The 19584-nt window shown below is 47.0% G+C and overlaps 1 protein-coding gene across 1 annotated transcript in view; it reads left to right on the top strand.

Moving 5' to 3' along the window:
* The first annotated feature begins 3586 nt into the window (after positions 1-3586).
* LOC107217865 (Kv channel-interacting protein 1) overlaps positions 3587-19584 on the top strand; it is a 95367-nt gene continuing 79369 nt past the window's right edge. Inside the window, exons 1-3 of the mRNA XM_046743237.1 lie at positions 3587-3784; positions 3878-4034; positions 4118-4192. Of these exons, the coding sequence (XP_046599193.1) occupies positions 3752-3784; positions 3878-4034; positions 4118-4192 (265 nt within the window). The 5' untranslated portion in view covers positions 3587-3751. The remainder of the gene's footprint in view (positions 3785-3877; positions 4035-4117; positions 4193-19584) is intronic.

Raw genomic sequence — 19584 nt, 5'->3', positions numbered from 1 at the left:
GCGTGCATCGTTTTATATCACAAACTGATAATTCAACCGTACGTTACAACTCGTCGTAATGCTACATCGTAAAAATGAGCGAAACGATAAGGTAGAGGTTCGAAAAATAATTCAGACATTACTTCGACGTGAATGAAAAGAACTCGTTAACCGATCTTGAAGTTCAGGGTCCTTTCGAACCGAAATTGCGGCAGCCGATTTCTTACCTCCTCGGCGAAGAACCGCGCGGCACTGTACGAGGCCCGTTGACGAAGTCGTGTGTAATAATTGCCCGGTAGAAAATGGAGTAAGTACCCGGTGGCCGGAGCGAGTTCCGCGGTCGTAGCGGACGTCGTACCTCGCGTTGGCCTCCCTCCGGATGAGAGATCGACGTCGTGTGGGTCCGAGCGTGCCGGACATAGCACGGCGTCCCGCAACTTTGTTTTGTCACTACGCGACCCGAGTTTTTCCCGCGGTTCTCTGGCGGCGAGTCCTGTGGCCGAGCCCTGGCGCATTACGCGCAATTAGACGCCAGGGTGGCCCCAAGGTATGCCCGACAAACGGCAGCCCCCCAGTCCGAACCCGGTTTAAAAAAACTCCCGTTCCGCGTCCTCCGCGTCCTCCGTCCTCGCATCCTCGCCGTCGCATCGGCCCCCGGCGAAGCGCCCGGTTCGAGTGTTCCACCCCCGGCAGGAGGGGGGGGGGGAGGGGGGTGAGAAGCGGCAACATTGTGTTACTCTGTATCTGCACTGCGACAATTATGGTTGTCGTTATTCCGTGCGTCCCCGGTTTTCTCCCTGTGCGGTCTCCCTCCGCAGGTTAAAGTCGGCATTGCACCTGCACTTTGTTCCCTCGGTTCGGACCTAACGTGCCGTGCCGGGTGTCCACCGCGTGATATTCACCGACGACGATCGTCGGTGAAATTTCCGCGGAAATGTACGCTTTGACAGCCACCGATTTGATGAGAGGCGGCGCGTGATCGCGGTGCAGAAGAAGCCGATGGCACCGTTTGCAACAGGATCTGCGTTCACTAGACGGCCAAGATTCAAGGCGGGGAGATCGGCGATTCTCTAAATTGCTCGCGGAGTAATTACTCCTCTGGTGTAATTAATTCGGCTTCGAGTCGGCGTTCGTTTAACCGGTATAAACATATATGTCGCCTATTTTTCCTGCACCGCACGACGATCGTTTCACCGGGTTTCTTTCTCCCTGGTTATAGGTGCACACGCCTGTAATCCGTGCAGTTTTCCGCACTGGTGGGAAACCGGAATACGAGACAATGTCCCGGGAGGCTGCAGCCTCGTATTTTCACCGGTGCGGCTCGACTTTATTATTCCGCAGGCGTCTACGCGGGTGTCACGCATTAAGGCAGTATTTTTGTTTACCGACTCCCCAAGGATCATTGGACGAAATTCTTCTCCGTAGCACGGGCACTACAAACACGCCGACCGTTTCCCTGGCTTCCGTAGGAAAAGTACCCTCGCCGTTTGTACTGCACCATGATCCGAGCATATTCGTTCATGGGGCTCGGAGTGTCGCCGCACCCCGCGCTGTTTCCCGGGTGTGTTAACTCCATTTGGTTCGTTAAACTCGACGTGACTTCGGCCCGTTCGACAATGCGTCTATTCTTGTAACCCATCCGCTATTCACATCCCGACTATTGAGACATCCTACCGATCCCATTGTCCGGGTTCGTCTCGGTTTTACAACTGGGCGGAGGGAATCCCAAATATTTTCAGCCACCTGAGAGCTAGCTCCTTCTTCTTCTTCTTCTTCCTCCGATTCTTCTTCCGTAGGCTGGACCGATGGACCAGGCTATTTCACTCGTCTAAACAGCCGGAGGACATTTCAAACCCGTAGCCAACGTTGACGACCCGACTCGTAAATCCCAAATGCTCCGATTGCCAATAAGGGATTCGAAATGAAAATGAAAATAAAAACAGCCTGGCCATCGCACGATCGAATCGTCATTTTTCACTTCCATCCACAAGCTCTGGTGACGTATACGGGTAGACGTCGACGCGTCCGTAACCTCAGTGATTTTCTCGGTAAGACTTCGCGATCGTTTCAGGTTCGCCATGGCGGCTGGATAACTGCAGAAGCTTCTTGCTGCGATCAAACCTCGAGAAGATAACCCGGCAGAGTGTCACAGCCGGCGAGGAACATTAAATGGGTTTCCTTAGCTGGGGAACGCCATGATTGCCCGCGGACAGTTACTATCTGGAACCGAGGCCTGGGTAAAACACGAAACGCCCAACAACAGTTAGTTATTAGCCGCGGCAAACGGCTAAAAAGACTCAGCGATCCGACATCGAATAGGCACGGTAGTTTTCTCACGCCGCCAACATTGCGAGACACGCGTTCAACACCGTTCTCTTTACACGCCTCGGCACCGTCACATCAGTCAGGTCTTCAACTTTCAACACGATTCTTTTTACAAACAGCGAACAAAATTCGGCAAAATGGACAGGTGGTCAATTTGGAGAAATAATTATCCTCGCCTTATCTTGCACGATATCGATGTTCTTCGATCGGAAGTTGCTTTACCGCAACTAGACAAAATGACGAGGTTACTCCCGGAAGAGAAGCAAACCTGTTGCGAAGCGATTGTCACGCCGAATTCACTCGGTTTTCCGTGTTTCCACCTGGCGCCGTCGTTTCTCTCCTCTTACAATAGCGAACTAGTGCGATGATCGCATTGAAATCGTACCGTGTCCACCAGGCGTGGGTGACGCTGGCCTTAGGCCAAAAACAACGACGCCTTCGATTCGGTCGACGTCGCGACGTCGCGTACATTTCTAGCCTTTCTTAAAACGCGTTGTTCTGCGGTGAATCAAGGGTTACATTGTATCAAGCCCGTTGTCGCTCGCTTCCTTGGAACTTACGCCAGCCAGTGCATCGTTCTCATCGAAGTATCGGAGGGCTGCTTCAGGCCGAAACACGGGTCCTGATATTGCTGAGTGAAATCTTCAGACTCGTTTCCGCCTTGCAAGAAGCTCGTCAAACCCTCACCGACCTTCTTTATTGTCGTCTGTCTGCAGGTTATACCTGGGTAAGTCTGCCAAACTTTACTCGAACTGGACAGTTTTATTTTAATCCGACTATTGTGCGGCTCGCGTTTGATTCCCTGGGCATTCCGTGTTGTTCGAGTGACAATTCTGATCTCGTTCGACACGGCTTTGAATTTCTCAAAAAAAGGCTTCAACTATTGTCCAATTTTCTTGAGGCCGTGTCATCCCGATGGGATTCGGTGGCGTCCGGATACCACTTAAAGACCGACCCTGACGCCCTCTCACTTCGATAGACGTTGATCGTTTATTTAGACCAGGGAAATTCTCCGCCTCGGTGAGCCGGGTGTGTTTACCCATCGGTATCAATACTCGGTCCGGCTTGTTTACGTTTACACTGCGGAATCAGAGGGATACAATTATGTTGATATTCCAGACAGCAGCCCGCGGCGCTTAGGGCTATATATAGATATTAGAGATGGTGAAAAATGGCTCATTCATGAAGAAGTGGGGGAGCGGCGAAGGTGGAACTTGAGCTCGGGAAGATAAACGCCTAGCGGTCCGAAAATATCCGCAATTGTAATAGTATTCGGGAATGACTCCCTGCGGGTGAGCATCGTCGTCGAGTCGCGTGCCGTGCCGTGCCGTGCTGGAGTCGCGGAACAAGTTCGAGTACCAGATTCGCGTTGGCCACGTGCGAGTTCGTCGTTGTCGTCATCGCGCGTAGACGTGAACCACCAGCTGAAGAACATAAATCATCAGCGATGTGGGAAGACTTGGCGCTGTCATCCTCTCGCGTAACGTACCCTTCTTCAGCCATTCGCCCAAAAGTTTATCACCAACCGCACCGACTTCAACAGCCCGCGGTGATTTAATTTAACTCTTTTCAGAGTTCCTCTTTCTTGGACATAGACTCCAGCTACATGGAGGACTGCGCCGAGGACTCCTTCGACTCGATAGAGGGCTGTGAGCTGGGCTCGATGGCAAGGAGGCGGAAAAAACGGAAGAGACGTTCTACTTCTGGAATTCAGAGGCTCATCAGAAAGGGTACGGGTTTATCGCATATCTCTGCAGATTTAAATTCTAATTCAATGCTACTGTCGCCGCTCATATTTTACGACTTTTTGCAGCTTGGCGCAGGATGAAAGCGGACGGCCAGGAATCGAGCTCTGAGGAATCATCCGGCAACGAGGATATCCCCCTACGTGAGTAGACCAGAAATATAGATTTTTCTCGCCTACCTTATCGACGGATGATCGTACCTGCTGATTTGCTACGGGCGGCAACACCTTCGTCGATAACTTACCGTTTGTCCCACTTGTTATCGATGGTAGGTCAGAAGGCTCGCGGCGTCGGCAGATAAATGCGTTCTGCACGCCAGGTGCCTTTCTTGTACGATCGCAAAAAGGGACGTCTAATTCCCGACTTGTCAATTAAACAATAAACAATAAATTGAGGCTTGAAAAATTTTTCGAGAACTTCAATTCTTCGCCTCGAAATCCTGGAAGCACATTGGCTTTTGTAGATCGACTTTAAATTAACGGAAGGTGCTTTTCAGACCTGAATTTGCACTCAGCTTTTCCAAATTACTTCGCATAAATCACGCGGTGATTCGACGGAAACCCTTTGAAAGACGGAAGTTGAAGTGTGCGGTTAAAAAAAATATAATAACCTCAGGTAGAAGAGGAATTGCGTCTCTTTATTGAACATAAAAGCCACGTTCATCGTTTTCGTTTAGAATACGGCACAGATGGCTCGATCTCGCTAATCTGCAAATCGTCAGAATTTTCTTTCTCTCACAAGTATTAGTGTCGAACTTATGAATTTAGGATTCAGTTTATAGGAGAATTTAGACCTTCCGCGGTACTCTAAACGGCATGAAAAGCTGAAAACTAGACCCCATTCCTCCTATAATGGAATGTACACTTTAGATAAGAGAAAACCGGTTCCTTGACCCTCCGTCAATTGTTCCCAAGGGATTGCATTGCGCCGAGACACTTCTGCGTTCAGATAGTCCCCTTTACATACCCTCGAAGTTGGGACGCTACGATCAAGACTCCATGGCGTGCGATAAACCGTGAAATTCAGCGTTCTCCCAAGGAATTCCAAGCCCGTTGAAATGGAACGTAATGAAAACGCACCGCTTGCAAACAAGCTCCCGATGGACAAATTCGACAACTACTGTCGGAATGGGGGAAGAAGTAATAGAATAATGAATTTCGATCTCAGCACCAAAAATTCAGCTGACGCGGGAGAAACGAAATCGAAATTGAACCGACGCATAGCGCTGTGACAATTTTGTCAGATTTCATTTCAGTTCCTCATTCGCGATTTATAAAATTCGCTTTAACTGCATGCCAAAGATAAGGTAGGGAGATACGATGCACCGAACTCGACAGCTCTGGGAATCCTTTCCGTCTTTAGAGTGCAGGAACAGCGCTGAAATACACTTGCTTTGAACACGTGTTCCACCGGCAGAAACGAACGGCACACGCCTGCCTGATGGCCACTTTAAACTTGGGCAAAGTGGGAGCCAAACTGTTCGAGCCTGGTTCGAGCAGCCCGGAAGTTTGACTGATAGGTGTAATTGAATCGCTGGTTCTCCGTCGGCCGTCGAGAGCTGCGGTATGACGGCGTCACTGTATAAAGCTCGAAATAAAGATGAAAGAGAAGCGATTCGTCGGACAGGCTTGAGAAAGTTACGACGTGGAGGCTTTTTGAACGCCGATAATTCCAAACGAGCGCGGCTCGAATCGAAAGGTATCGATTCTTTTCCACCTGCACTTTAGACGCGTGCATCAATCTCGTCACAGGTGCGGGATGTTTCCGGAATTCATTTTCCTGTGAATAATTTTACCGTGTTAGTGGTTTCCGGTGCGGCGGACACCCGCAGCATCTGTTTCTGCACATTTCCGTTCTTACGTATATCACTCGTTGAATATCGTCTTTCCTTGGTATACGTCCCGTTCCGTTTCAATCTTCTCATCCTCCGCTTATCCAGATCCATCCTGTCTTCGTCCTGTTATAAATTTGCGGTACGATTCTGCTCGGTCATATTCGCACGAACCGATTGGATAAAACGGCACAGACCACGAAGCGAATTGCCTGGTTGAGGGAAATTCGCCAGCGCCTTCTACCCCGACCGAAATGTTGATATACTTCCCTCTGCAAGTTTTCAGTATAAATCGAGGAACTTTCGAACGCTTTCCGCGTCTGTCGAACCGAGTATCCGCGAGTATGTACCCGAAAGTCTATTAAACTGCAGCCACATACCCCGTACATGAAGTCCGATCTCGCATAATTGAAAACCGGGGGTATAAGCATAATCGCAGGAGGAGTATTTCCATTTCTCGATTTATCCCTGCATCCGGTATGTCGATCGTCAGATTATCGTCGGATCTTTCAACAGGGTTTCTTACAAACAAGACGCGTAGAATTTCGCATCCTAGAGCTGGGCGGCGGAGGGGTGGAGGTCGGGGAGGTGAAATACCTGCAGCGCGGGTGACAAAGTCGAGTGTCATCGGGAAAGAGGTTGAGCAACGTCAGCTCAGCCGGAAAGCACCGCAAAAGCTCTTCTGGTGGTCTCTATTCTTCCACACTCTAATGTGTCTAGTAGCTCAAACTTCGCGATACGACATGCAGCGACGGGGTTCAGTCGCTAGTCCCTACCCCAAAGAAATGCCTTTCCATTGTCCTAGGAAGGGAGATAAATGCGCCTCTACCCCACGGCTCGCGTACGTGTTCCACGTGCCTCGACGGGTTCGTCACCTTCCTCAGGCCGAGGGGGTGGAACTACCGGAGCCTGCGGCTCCCCCTCGTAAGTTCCAGGCTTTGTGTTCGGGAGAAATTTCTGCACCCCCGTCGCGTCGGGAAATAGTTGCGTCTTCGGTCTGAAACCTCCCCCCTAAAATCCGGCAACGTGTTTCGCACGAGATATACTCTCTAACGTTAAATAATTCACCGAGTTCACGCACACAACTTGACTCGCCAAAGTCGGCTGCCGGCTCTGGAGTAATTTATCGATACCGATCTGAGACAAGGAGAGAAAGAGGGGGAGGTAGGAAAACGTTCTTCAGGTAAATCAGATTTATGATACTCCCAGAAAATTGCTGAGCGTACGGGATTTACCCGTGTTTATAATCAAAAACGGTGGAACCCGGGAATTCAGGGCTGGCGCTTTAAAAATTTTCTATCATGTCGTTTTTTCTTTTGTTCAACCCAAGCCCACGCTGTATTAATATAATAATCCGACGACACGATCCTGCCCGAAGATTGTTTGCCCGTGAAAATTTTCATTACTCTTCGTCCTTCGTTTTACGTCAAGGAGGGTGGATTCGGTAGGAGACGAATTTCCACCCTAACTAGTAATATTAATATTGTTATTATTGTTATTGTAGGTGACGAACTGAAATCGTAGTACTTTTCTGCATTACTTTACGCTTCGCCATCCTAACCGTGATCTCAGACTTGAACCTTGTTTCATTCATCCTCTAGTTTGCCCCCGTCAAAGATTCCTAAGGATTAAACAAGCAAAGTCTGACTCAATGAGATCGATCGATCGAGGAGCATCATCTGCAGTCCGTAAAAAGAAGGCAATCAAAACGAAAACGGAATAAAGATTCACGAGATTCGTATCGAACGACACTGTAGAGAATCGACACACATTTATAATACTTGTTACCATTACTACGAATTCCTTCCCAAACTGCGTCAGAATAGGTCATAATGAGGTCAAGAGTAAAGGTTTAAACTTATCTCATTCGTGGTTCATGTATCTTTGAGCTGCATAAATTGACACCTTCCGGGTCAAGATTAGAACCAAGAGCTGCTGTGAAGCGCATAAAGTATAAGAAACTAATCTTCTGTAAATAAAAAGATAAAAATCCTACTGCAGATTCTTAATATTTCAGTCAAACTTCTTCAAAGCTGGATCTTAGAGTAAATATTACTTCAAGCACTGCGGGCTTCGAAAAAAGAAACGATTCCTTGTTTTTAAAATTTTTTGTTTTTTTTCTCTCACTGAATAGAGTTTTCAACACCGTTCAGTGAAATTTCGTTGCGAAACGTCTCTGTAACGATGCGACAAACCCACGGGCCCCAATTCGTTTCACTTCGCGGAGATTATAGGAAAAAGGATCAACGAATATGCACGCTGCTACAGGATTACCAAAGCTGCGCATCGCCCCGACGAATTCACGTGCCGACGGGTTGGATATCCTGGAGCAATTACAGCCCTGACTATTCGCGAATTAACATTTTCCCGCCTTTCCTTGCGCTAATTACAAAAGTTTTCCTCATACAGCTTCGGGCGACGAGGGCGACGGCATTTTACTAAGCACACGCGTTTCGCCCCTACATGCCTATTATACACGTTGTAAGCCAGGCGACCGGTATCGTCAAGTAGAGGAGGTCGCAACTCTGCCCGGCACGCCTCGAAACAGAAAGTCAAGTCCAGATCCGGGACAACCGCTTTGCTGGGTCAACCCGGCACGAAAGCTCGCGTTCAACAATCCTCAGAATGCTGCAGCACGAAGCGAGATGCTCGTCTCAATCCGTTTCGCAAATAGTACCTAGGTAACTTTCTGTCGCAAGCTCTGCAACGTTGCCGAGTAAGTTTGAGCCTCGGTCCTGCTTGCAGCAGGACGAAACCGTCGACGCGACGTTGTCATGCGAGCTTTCAAACTCGCCAAGCTCGTACTTTTCGATCCAATATCTCCGCAGTCCTCCGAGAGAAAAATCTGATTTCCGCCGCTCCCGATGACCCCTATAAATTTTGAAGAAGAGTAGTCTGAGAATCCAAATAGTCGTGCGTACAAGCCGTCTGGGGAGCTTTTTTGCACGCTCTGACCGCGGTATTTTTTGTTTCAAGGTCACTCGGTGCGTTATTTCAATAGACAAAAAGCAAAAAGCTCGAAACAATTATTACTTTCTACTCTAGGAGAGTCTGGGACGAGACCTCGGAATTGGGGATGAAGCCGATTTATACCTTCTCATCGCTCTCCTCATACACTCTAACAATATGCTGGCATCGGATCACGTTTCCGGTTATCATAACACGACTTTTCTGTCTCACGGAGGCGCAGGATTACATCTCGAGCACGATTCGGTTAAAATAGCTTCCACAAGTTTTTGAAAATATATTCACGCGCTTTTTTGCCTGTTTCTCGTCAGGCCGAGTTCTTCCTCCAACGTCTCGATCGATTCTCGCAAATTCAACCGTGCTTTCTTAACTTTCTATCAATTCCCCGGCAGCGTCGTTCCTACGGTTCTCTTTGGCCGTGTTCCACCGAAGTTAGTTTTTGAAAAATCCACCCCACTCTGAGGCCAATTTCTTCGAAAGCTGTTCGTTTCCGGAGCGTAGTGATAAAAGCTCGAGAGATTGACGGAGTGAAGGTATAAGGTATAACTTTGGAACAGTTATATGTATATAATTGTCATAATATCTTCCCACGTCGAGGGATATAAGGGAGACAATTGTAATCGTCTCTACAACCGCAAAGCCGGAAGAGCTTGTTATCGCGGTCGTTATGATCTTAATCGCGAATAACGAGCTTTCACGGCGTAAAATTCGGCCAGGAATTTTAGGTGAGGATGAACCTTGATATACGAGGACGAAGTTAGCTGCAGACGGACGTGGACCCACGGTTTTATTCGCGTCCCGGGATCTCGACGTGCCCGGCGTCGAAAGCTCTAAAGGTATGGGTGAAATATACGATTAAGGGTTGAAGCCGAAGCTCCTCGCAAGCTGCGCATCCGCGGCCAATGCTTTAACCTGCACATTGGACGCGAAAAGACGCAAGATTTTCTTCTTTGCTACAGAGTGGTTCGATGTATAGGTATATACGTGTTACGTATACGCCAAACACCGACATACGTACGTATACTTTAGAAACCGTCGACGCGACACAGGTTCGAATTGATAGACCAAGCTGCAGGGTGTATTTGCTGCTCTATAATGCTCTGTCTGAAATCCGGGAAAATCTCCCCTGGGAAAAACACCATTCGTAACCTACCTACCCACGACTCTTGCCACAATGCGCAAATTCTGTATGCAATATATTACCGAAAAAGGGTCACTCCTGCATCGAGTTTTGGATATGATTTATTCTCAATTTGTTTAAAAATAAACTATAGATAATCGCTTTCCGAACTTGCAGGTAACAATTTTTATTCGTGGCATCGAAGGTCGTAACATATTGGTTACCGGTATTGAAATTTTACTCAACTCAGATGCATTCTGAAAAATTTCGTTTTTGAACTGTCGAAAAACAGACAGAAAGAAATGATATTGATATTGACGCGAGGTAAAATCAGGACGATTCGTGTCGACGGTTCAATTATTCGATCTCCTAACGCAGACTCTGCGTCGTTTGCCTTCCGTTTTCGATACCTACATGGATATTTTATGACCGATAATTAACCGGGAATTCTAAAAACGTATAAAGCCCTCGATGCGGACAATGGATAGTAAATTTATATTTAAAAATACATGTATAGGCAGTTGAGGTATTTGCAAGGGATTCACTAGCGCACGAATCGTTGCAGGGTATAACCTCGTTATATGGGGATGCATAACCAGCCGGACGGAAAAGCTCGTATTCTATTGACGATGCGATGCCACCGTCATCAATATTTCATGCGGCATAATAAGCGACGCGAACGTCACGAGCAGCATCCTCGCGGAGTGTCGCGCAACTATTTATCGGCTTTGTCATTTTACGAGACGTCGACGGAAAAAAAAGTGCGAAAATAATGGGTGTGTCAGGCGTGCTGGAAGCGGCGTAATACCGTTGCAATTCAATCCAACGAAGCTGGGGTTTCTTTTGAAAGAAATTTACCCCTTTCGGAAAGAAAGCTCCCCCACCCACCTTGCGGATCTCTTTCTCCTTTCTTTCGCGACATTTTTCTTTTGCTTCTTCTCTTTTTCTTTCTTTCCTTCTCCTTTTTTATTTTCATCCCTGTAAAATCTTTCGCTGAAACGGCGAAAAGCGTTTGAGGATATCGCGGACCGACAGCAGATGGGCGTAGTTCTTCGATTTTTGATGCGGGCTGCGTGCGTGAGGATGCGAAAGACTCTGTGGCGAGTTGCCAGTGATCTAGTGGGATTAGGCAGAGCGCTTCGAAGCTGTCGCGATTTCGAGGGCTTTTCTTTGCTCGTTTTCCATCGCGAATTGACCCCTTGAACGCGAAGCGATGGGGCGCGTCGATTCCGCACCGTCACCGGGAGACATTAGCATATAAATTACGCGGTCGGGGATCGGCTAAATCCGCCCTGCACGTCCCGGCTGTCCCTCTTCCTTCCTCTCGCATCCCCCTGCATTTGTACCCTCTGAATTTAAACGCATCTTTTTTTGCACACCTGTTTTTGTACTCGAGTTCATCACGGGGGGTTGATAGACGCGGTTACTTCTTTCGCTGACGCAGGGTACGGTGAAAAAATCCAGCCTCGAGTGTCGTTTCGGTTTTTCCTACGGCTTTTAAAAGCTTCCGCGATTATTGAATCACTTTGCTGAAAAAGTGCAGCCCGCTAAAATGCCACGGCCGAATTTTCAGAGTGACCTATGCAAAGTGCTTTACATGTGCAGTGCGTTTTTTCTCCAGCCTGATGCAATGACACCGCAGAGGCGGAGAATCATCTGTTGCTTCTACCGCCGGGAATTTATGATGACGCCTCAGGGGGAGGAGCTTTTTTTTTTTTTTTTTTTTGCATCAATTTAGACTGCGTTTCATTTTGATGTTTTGCTTCAAAATTCCGGAAATTTCCCGTAATCTTGAATTCAGGTATCAAAGTGTAGGGGAAAAAAAAAAGTGTAAGACGTTCGACTGCGCAGCTGTGCTTAAGCACGACTATAAATTAAGAATGAAATGGCTGTACGTTGGTGAAAATTTCTTGAAAAAGTAACCCGATAAATCACAGTGATGCGACGAGCAGAATCATAACGATGAATTGCTCATATCTCGACACTGCGATTTATGTGCAAAGACAGTGAAACGTAAGAATTACTTTTTCGCAGTGAATCGATAGCTTGACATGAATAAAAAATATCAACGACGTCTTCTCAACTTTCGATGATGAATGGAACAATCTTTCAAAATTATCAGACTCACTCAACTTATCTGTCGAATGTCTTCGAAATAACTCAGTGAACGTTTTGAATTCGATTACGAATCCAAATAAACGAAAACTGCATTCATGCAATTTATACTCTGCATTTACTCTCTTGGTTAGCAATTCTTTATTGTTTTTATCTATCCTGTCCGATTTCCCTTTTTTTTCCCGATTAATATACCTCGAGAATTTTCTCCCATGGAGCTCGCGGGAAAGCGAATTAAAGATTCGGGTTACGAGTGCGCAAATCCGGCGGGAATTAGAGAGCCGATTAAGAGAGCGGGAGAAAGAGAAGGATAAAGAGGACGGGGAATGGTGAAAAACGAGTGAAATAAAAGAGGAACATCAGCCGGAGGAAACTTCTCAAATTATATACGAGCGTTCAAGCAACGTTAGCTGGAAAAAAGTATGCCGCAAATAACGGGCGTCTGCTCACTAAGCTCATCCGCTTTTTCTACGCCCCTCTTTTTTCACCTCTCCGTCTATTTTTCCTTCATACGTCGTTGCTATGCCTCAATTCGTCGTTTTTGACACGCGTTTGTTATCCACGCGAATTAGACACGAACCTGAGTCTTAGGCTCGTTTCGCGAATTTCGGCTGCGGTCAAACCGCAGGAAGTACGTGAAGTAATTAACAGCCGAGGAAATAACGACCGCGAAACTGAGCAATGTTCACCAATTTTGACTACTGCGTAAATTCCGCCTCCGTTTCAACCCCTTGTTCGCTTCTTATCCGACAGTCGCCGAAGTTTTTCCTTTGCTCAAAAATATGTGGATAAGAATACAGTGTAATGAAAAAGAAATGAAGAAAACAGGGGTTGGAATTTGCGAAAGGATACCGATGTATCTGTTCACGATTCGGATTGAAACCCGGGATGAAAAATGCAGGGGGCAAAAGTAAGCGACACGTTTAATTTTCAGCACGTGATCACGCCTGGTGTCTTATTCAAATATATGCGAAACACACTCCGAGGAGGGCGGGAAGAGGGTGAAAGCCGGACAGAGAAGGGGACCGAATGAATCAATAATTCACATGGTAGCTATCGCGGTGGGAAATTCGGAATCGGCGGGGAAAACGGCGGATCGGAATACCAATTCCTCAAGATTTTCAGAAGGTATTACAAGGAGCATCCGCGGCGAAGTTCAGGCAGCGGCTCGGACACCGGTGATTATGATAAAGCTGAACCTCCCTTACGAACATCCCCCTACAGCGTATCGCTTTCTTTGTTCGCCGCTGTACGGATTTCGGAAATAGGGGATATGTTTCACTTCGCGAAGCGGCGATCAGACTCTCCGAGGAAAAAATCAAAAAAAAACGCTTTTGCTTTTTGAATGATCAACGAGACGGGCGGTCCCCAATGACACGAGGTCCGGGATGCTTTTTCAGAACCAATAAATCATCGATGTATTGTTTGGGTAAAAAATGTGCGAAATTTTTTTTTCTAAATTTATGAAAGATTTAAAATGAAAAATTGATTCACGTCGTGAAGTAAATCAGATTTTCCTAACGGAACTTTAAAATTGTACGACGCTTAGGTGTTTCGAAAATTCGAATTGATACGGAGGAGGGATTAAAGCTCGAACTATTCGGTTGAACTTGACGTAGTACGATGATTTTTTATAATCGTCCGTTTCAAGGTCGAGAATTTTCAGTTGCTATCGAGCGATTAAATCGCCAATTTGCAAGAGCTTGAGTTGAAAGTTTTTCACAGAATTAGAAAGTTACTCTCAAGCTAATAAATTCACGAACAAGTGAAGAATTTGCATAATTGATTACAGAGTAGAGTTAAGTTGTTGCAGACAGGCGCATAGTTTCTTTAATTCCCAGTTGAGAGACAAGTCTGCAGTAATTCAAACGGGCTTGACTGAACTTCCACCATGAACTGATCAAATGAGGTTAGCCGGGGTCTCAAAGGTTCACGAGCTACGGAATAATTAAGGGATGCAGTTCGAGTCTCTGGCTGCTGCCGCGAGCCATTACTGGATGTGTATAAAAATTAAGGATCATTAATCGCGAGAAATTACGGTCACCGTGATTAATACTCTCGAACCTATCGAGGCATCTTTATTGGGATTCCTATGAGGGTGTGGGGTAAATGAAGGGCGCAGTAAAGAAAGAACTAAACTGAGTAACGCGAAGAGGAGGAATTTCACTAAAAAAAAAAAAACAAAAAGAAAAGAAAAAAGTATCATCAGACGTTGTAATTAAAAAAACGAGAAGAGATTTTCACCGTCGTATTTCACTCGGGACTCGATCGCTCGTAAATTATTGTTAAAAATTAATACACCGAGTATTTTTTTGGCCATTCGGGTGAACACTCAGCTCTGAGATGGCGATCCGCGGGAACTTTGTTGATTAGAATACTCCCGGTATATTTCAATTTATTTCATATACGATCCGAGCTGTTTCCTCAAAGCTGCAGCTCATGGTGCAATTTCCTGCTTCTTCATTCGCTGTCGTCCAGCAGTAACACGTATGCATCTGAAATCGTGGAGGAGTTGAGAACGGCAAAGACGCTCTGACCAATCCGCGCTTCAATAACACGCCGGCGTTATCGCGGTCCGGCGTTTCTCTAACGACGAGTGTTACATGTGAGCCGGGCTTAGAGCGGGGCTCGCGAGTTAACGACGGAGGCGGCGAAGCCGAGGGCCCGTTAACTGCCTCATAAACTGATCTTCAATTTCATCTTCGAACGACCCCCGGCTCGCGTCACCATAAAACGCAATTTATTTTCAGAGCCGCATGCGTCTCACTTTTATATACGCCGATGGGGCGGAAACCGCGGAGCGTAACGCTTCGCTTCGAGAGTCGTTTTAAATTCCGCGGGATCAGGTTCGCTCAATCTACTCGTCCTGGCCGTATTTAATTGCGCCGAGAGCAATGGGCGATTTACGATCGATAATTATGACTCGGAATCGGGGGCGAGAATTGTACAGCCTTGCGGAGAGCTGCTGGTACACGTCGCGACGTTACAGTAGTTTATCCTCTATCTATCCCCCCGGGACTCTTTCTCCTCCCGGGGGTTGAAATCGCGCCTGGAGATTTATTGCTCCCCGCAAACGCGCTATCCTCCGCATTAATTCGGTATTAAACGTATAATCTGTACGAAATTACTTTAGGTTAAAATTTTTCGTAAAGGAGATGGTTTAAAAAAAAAAAAAACGGCAAGACGTTATCGCCCGTTATGATTACACGCCTCTGGAGCGTAAAAGTAAGGGGGAATTACGTGTGGAGTGATTTTGTAGCGGGTAAAAATCGCGCGATTCTAAAAAAGAGAATGAAAAAGTCGGCACATGGTTCTGAATGATGTAGAGAGAGGAAGGTTGAATATTTTTTGATCCACCTCTCGGCGTACGATTCGTTACAAACAGACAACAATATCTGCGGATTGAAACGCGAACCGCTTCAAAACGGGATGGGGTAAAAAGTGAAGAAACAACGATGCGTTAATCGAGTAAAATGCTCAGCTTTACCGTCGCTGGATAAGACTGGGTGAATAAATTTTATTCAAAATCGGTTCGAGCCCCGGAAAAAGAGAAAAAATAAAACGCAAAAAAGAAAGCAGAAAAAGCCGTACAATTCCAGAGCTCTGAGTCTGTATGCAAAATAAAAAAAATAAAAAAATAGGTTATCTATAGTTATATAGAGCTATATATGTATATATCTAATTTCTCGCTGCTCTGATTTGCCCGAGGGCGTTGAAGCTTGCAAAGCTCGTATCTGAAATCTCTGTGCCTCGAGAACTTTCCAAGTTCCCAGAACATCCCCCTCCTCTCATACGCGGAACGGAGATATCCGATCGAATTTAATTTATTGCACCAATTAGCACGTATTATATTCTCCCGCTTAATATCGCCGAGCTCTTATCGTTGCGCTTGCAGAGTTTATTGCGTTTTTATTTCCCTCCGTTCCTCGCGGTGCTTTTAATTCCCTCTAATACCTCCCTGTCTCTCTCTCTCTCTCTCTCTCTCATCCGCGAAAGTCTTCTCTGCACCAAAAGCAGAGCCCACTCGCGTATCGGGATCAGTGCCTCTCTTCGTCAAACACTCGACTTCCTTTGTCTCTTCAACTCTCCGCCCTCGGCTTTGGCTATCCATGCATCCGGTATGAAGAAAAGCTCCCGAGCCTTAATCGCTGGATCTTAGACACGGCGTTTTTAATCTTGATTTCCACGCATGTCGTACCGGCAAACGATGTGGGCTCCCGAATGTATCGCGATCCGGGCGTATCAATGATGGACCCATTTCCCTCGGGGGTTACATCAAATGCCGCGGCATCTATCAAAGCCCCGATCGATTCCTGCTCGGTGACGTATCACGTGCTTAACCCAACTGAGATTCGCTTCTCCCTGGTTCGTCAGTACTTGATACATCACGTCCTTCGGAAAGATTTTCGACGGCTGCTCGTAGCGCAATTGGAATTGTAAGATCGATTTACTTTACCGCCAGGACTCGTTTAAATCACAGCAACTCCCATCGCGGTTCGGTGAGAAAATTCATCAGAGAATGCCCGTTCATCTTTGTTAAGATTATCACCTTTGTACTGCCGGGATTTTAAGAGCTTTATTCCGCTTGGAAAGTATCGTAATGCTGTGTAAGCGTCTTGTACAATACAGCATTTGCAAAGTTCCTCTATACAAAATTTGTGATTGAGCACGATGTTAAAAAGGCTATACTTTGTTCTTCACCGAAAGATATGTTTGATGATGTGAATTGTATCATCGACGAGTAGATTTCCGAATATAGATAAACCTTCATCGGGGAAACAGATGGAGAATAAAAGATCACGGAGAGATACGGTTGTACAGTGAAATTTCCAGAATTGTGAGAAAGCGAATTTACCGCAGTTGGGTATCTTTAAATATATCTAGAATTCAGCACGGGTATTTGATATTCCTGGTGGATATTCACTATTCCCAAGGAAATAAAACTTGTTTGAAGAAGAATAACCAGCCTTGCCGATCGCAACACATGCTTATCGATTGCTGGAAAGAATAAGATATATAGCTGTTCGAGCAACTGCTCTTGCGTGGCGAGAGTGAGATATAAAACTATCCGAGACGTCAGAAAAACGCGTCACTTGATTTCTGACTTGGGAGAACTACGCCGGGAGCAGCCGACCGCAGTTTTATAACGAAACTTCCGGCGGGTGAGTTCAACTTTTAATGTAATGAAAAATTGACGACCCTTAAAGCTTCGAGCTTTTACACCATTGACCCGGTAGTTAGAACTGAGCTTGAAACTCCAGGCCGAGTTCAACAGAGCTTCGCAGCATTAGCGAAAGCGTGATTCGAAAAGAAGCAGTGAATAATCGGAGAGACAAAGTGACGGAGTCGTCGGAATTATTTCGGACTTTGGAATAAGACACGGCAGCTAGTCCGTCGGGACTTCGTCGGTTCTCTGCCGCCCTGAGCCGTCTATAAAATTGTACTCCGTCGGAATGGTCGATGCGAGAGCGTATATACTCCGGAGACCCATTTCGCCGAATCTTTTCAGCCTCATCCTTTTCGTTCCCGCGGGACGCTGCGCGCCGTGCGTCGTTCTCTCCGAATTAGCGTTCATCCAATTAGGGGTAAGCGGATAAGGGTACGCGGTAGGGAATTTAAAATCATCCGCAAAATTATTTGATTATCAATTCGCCTGCAGCGGTTGAGTTTCATTCGCATCGTAACAATAATCTCGCGAGATTTTTCAGCGGGGAAAATTAACGTAACGCACGAACCTGCCGCGGCTGTCGCGAAAGCTCTCCGAGCTTGCGAGTCGTACGCGGACCTCGAGCAGAGGACGGAGTTGAAAGAGAAATATTTCATTAGTCTCGCTCTGCGTCTTGTCTGCTTCCGTCCATGACTCTCGGCCCTCTCGGGGATGTTTCGCGAAGAAGACGCCCGGCTTATTTCCATCGAAATTTGCCGCCGGAGCTGTCTGGCAAATTTCGTCCCTCCTTCCCCCGCCCCCGATTCCCGGAGAGGCCTCGAGGCGGCGCGGCGCGTGAGAAAATCGGGACGCTTTCCCAAACGAGGGCGAAATGACATAAGAATTGAATCGATGCCTCGCCGAACGACCGGAACGGGGCGAGAACGCTCGTTTCGGTGATCGTGGCAATCTGCCGCCGCGAATTAGCGCCGAATTCGAAGAAACACGTGGCGAGGATCTGCCGCGAGAAAAATGAGCTTGATTACCAGTTCGAGGAGTAATTGGAAAACGGGAGGGCTTCGGATTGTCGGTTACTCGACGGGAGAACGTGCTCTTGACGTTAAACTACGGTCTCGTTGAAAGAACAGCTCGTTTGCAAACGGCGAAAACCGTTCAAAGAAGCACAATACCGTTAACGGCTGGTCGAAGGGGACAGTTAATTAGTGCAACGATCCGAGTAGGTAGCTCGTACCTCGTTATTTCCTTCCCAGCGTTTCCCTCCGCCACCTTCTCTCTGCATATCTCTGGCTGTCCGTGGGTTCAGCACTTCCGCCGAAAGAGTTTCTTCCTCGTTTCACATCGAATGAATATTAACGCCGAGCTGAATCGATCATATTGCCGTGTCCGACGGGTGTTGGCGCGATCCTGTAGAGCTGAATATCTGATCAGTTATTGGATTCCCACACTGTACCCTGAAGGAGTTCGTAAAATATTGAAATATGAAGTGGTATGACTCGTCCGGCAACAAAAACCGACGGGAATTTGTCTGTCCGGGTGAATAGGAAATTCTGATAAACTAGTAAATGGACGTACGTAACTCGGGTCGAAGAATTTCCATCAGCCGCTGTCTGTTCTAAATTCATGAATGCGGATTATCGAATTGAATTAGGAATTCCCTCAAGCCTCGGCCACCGGCAGCACCGCCAATAAAGACCAGCTTGTGTTTAATTCATTTCCAGAGTCAACCGCGAGTCGACTTCTCCAGAGGAATGTTTTTCTCAACGGCATGAGCTGTCGGAGTTAAATACACCCAGGCTAACCATGCCTCCGACTATAACAGCCGTTTTAACCAAGTTTGAGTTGGCAAATCGATTTACTTCTCTCTCAGACGCTGCGAAGTAGCCGTACAAACAAGAACAGGCAGAGCATCTCCTCGCTCTTCCTCGAGACTCGAGCCAGTTGGTTCGCCGCAGCTTTCGAGTTTCACAGTTGACGGAACCCTGAAATCCGATGTGACGCTTCCGGGGAACTAACGAAATCACCGTCAAATCTGCGCATCGCTGAACCAGCTGCCGCTAATCGTTTTATCCCAAACACCCCGCTGCTCTGTTTCGCGAACAACTCGACTGTTCGCGACGCCGAAGCGATGATCAATTTTTCTACGGTCCCACTTGAGTGTTCAAACAATTACCTGGCATCGGGACAATGTCGAGACGTGAATGAGAGCGAATAAAATGAAGAATGACGGGCGGCTGGATCCGCGAGCTGAAAAGTCCCTCGCGTGTGGTAATAACGGAAAATAGCTGCACCGTGCACAGCGTCACGTTTATTTACCGGCAAATCGACTGTGCAATTC

Source organism: Neodiprion lecontei, chromosome 6, assembly GCF_021901455.1.
Source record: "Neodiprion lecontei isolate iyNeoLeco1 chromosome 6, iyNeoLeco1.1, whole genome shotgun sequence".
In the NCBI taxonomy this organism is placed as follows: domain Eukaryota; kingdom Metazoa; phylum Arthropoda; class Insecta; order Hymenoptera; family Diprionidae; genus Neodiprion; species Neodiprion lecontei.
This window is presented reverse-complemented; position numbering and strand designations above follow the sequence as displayed.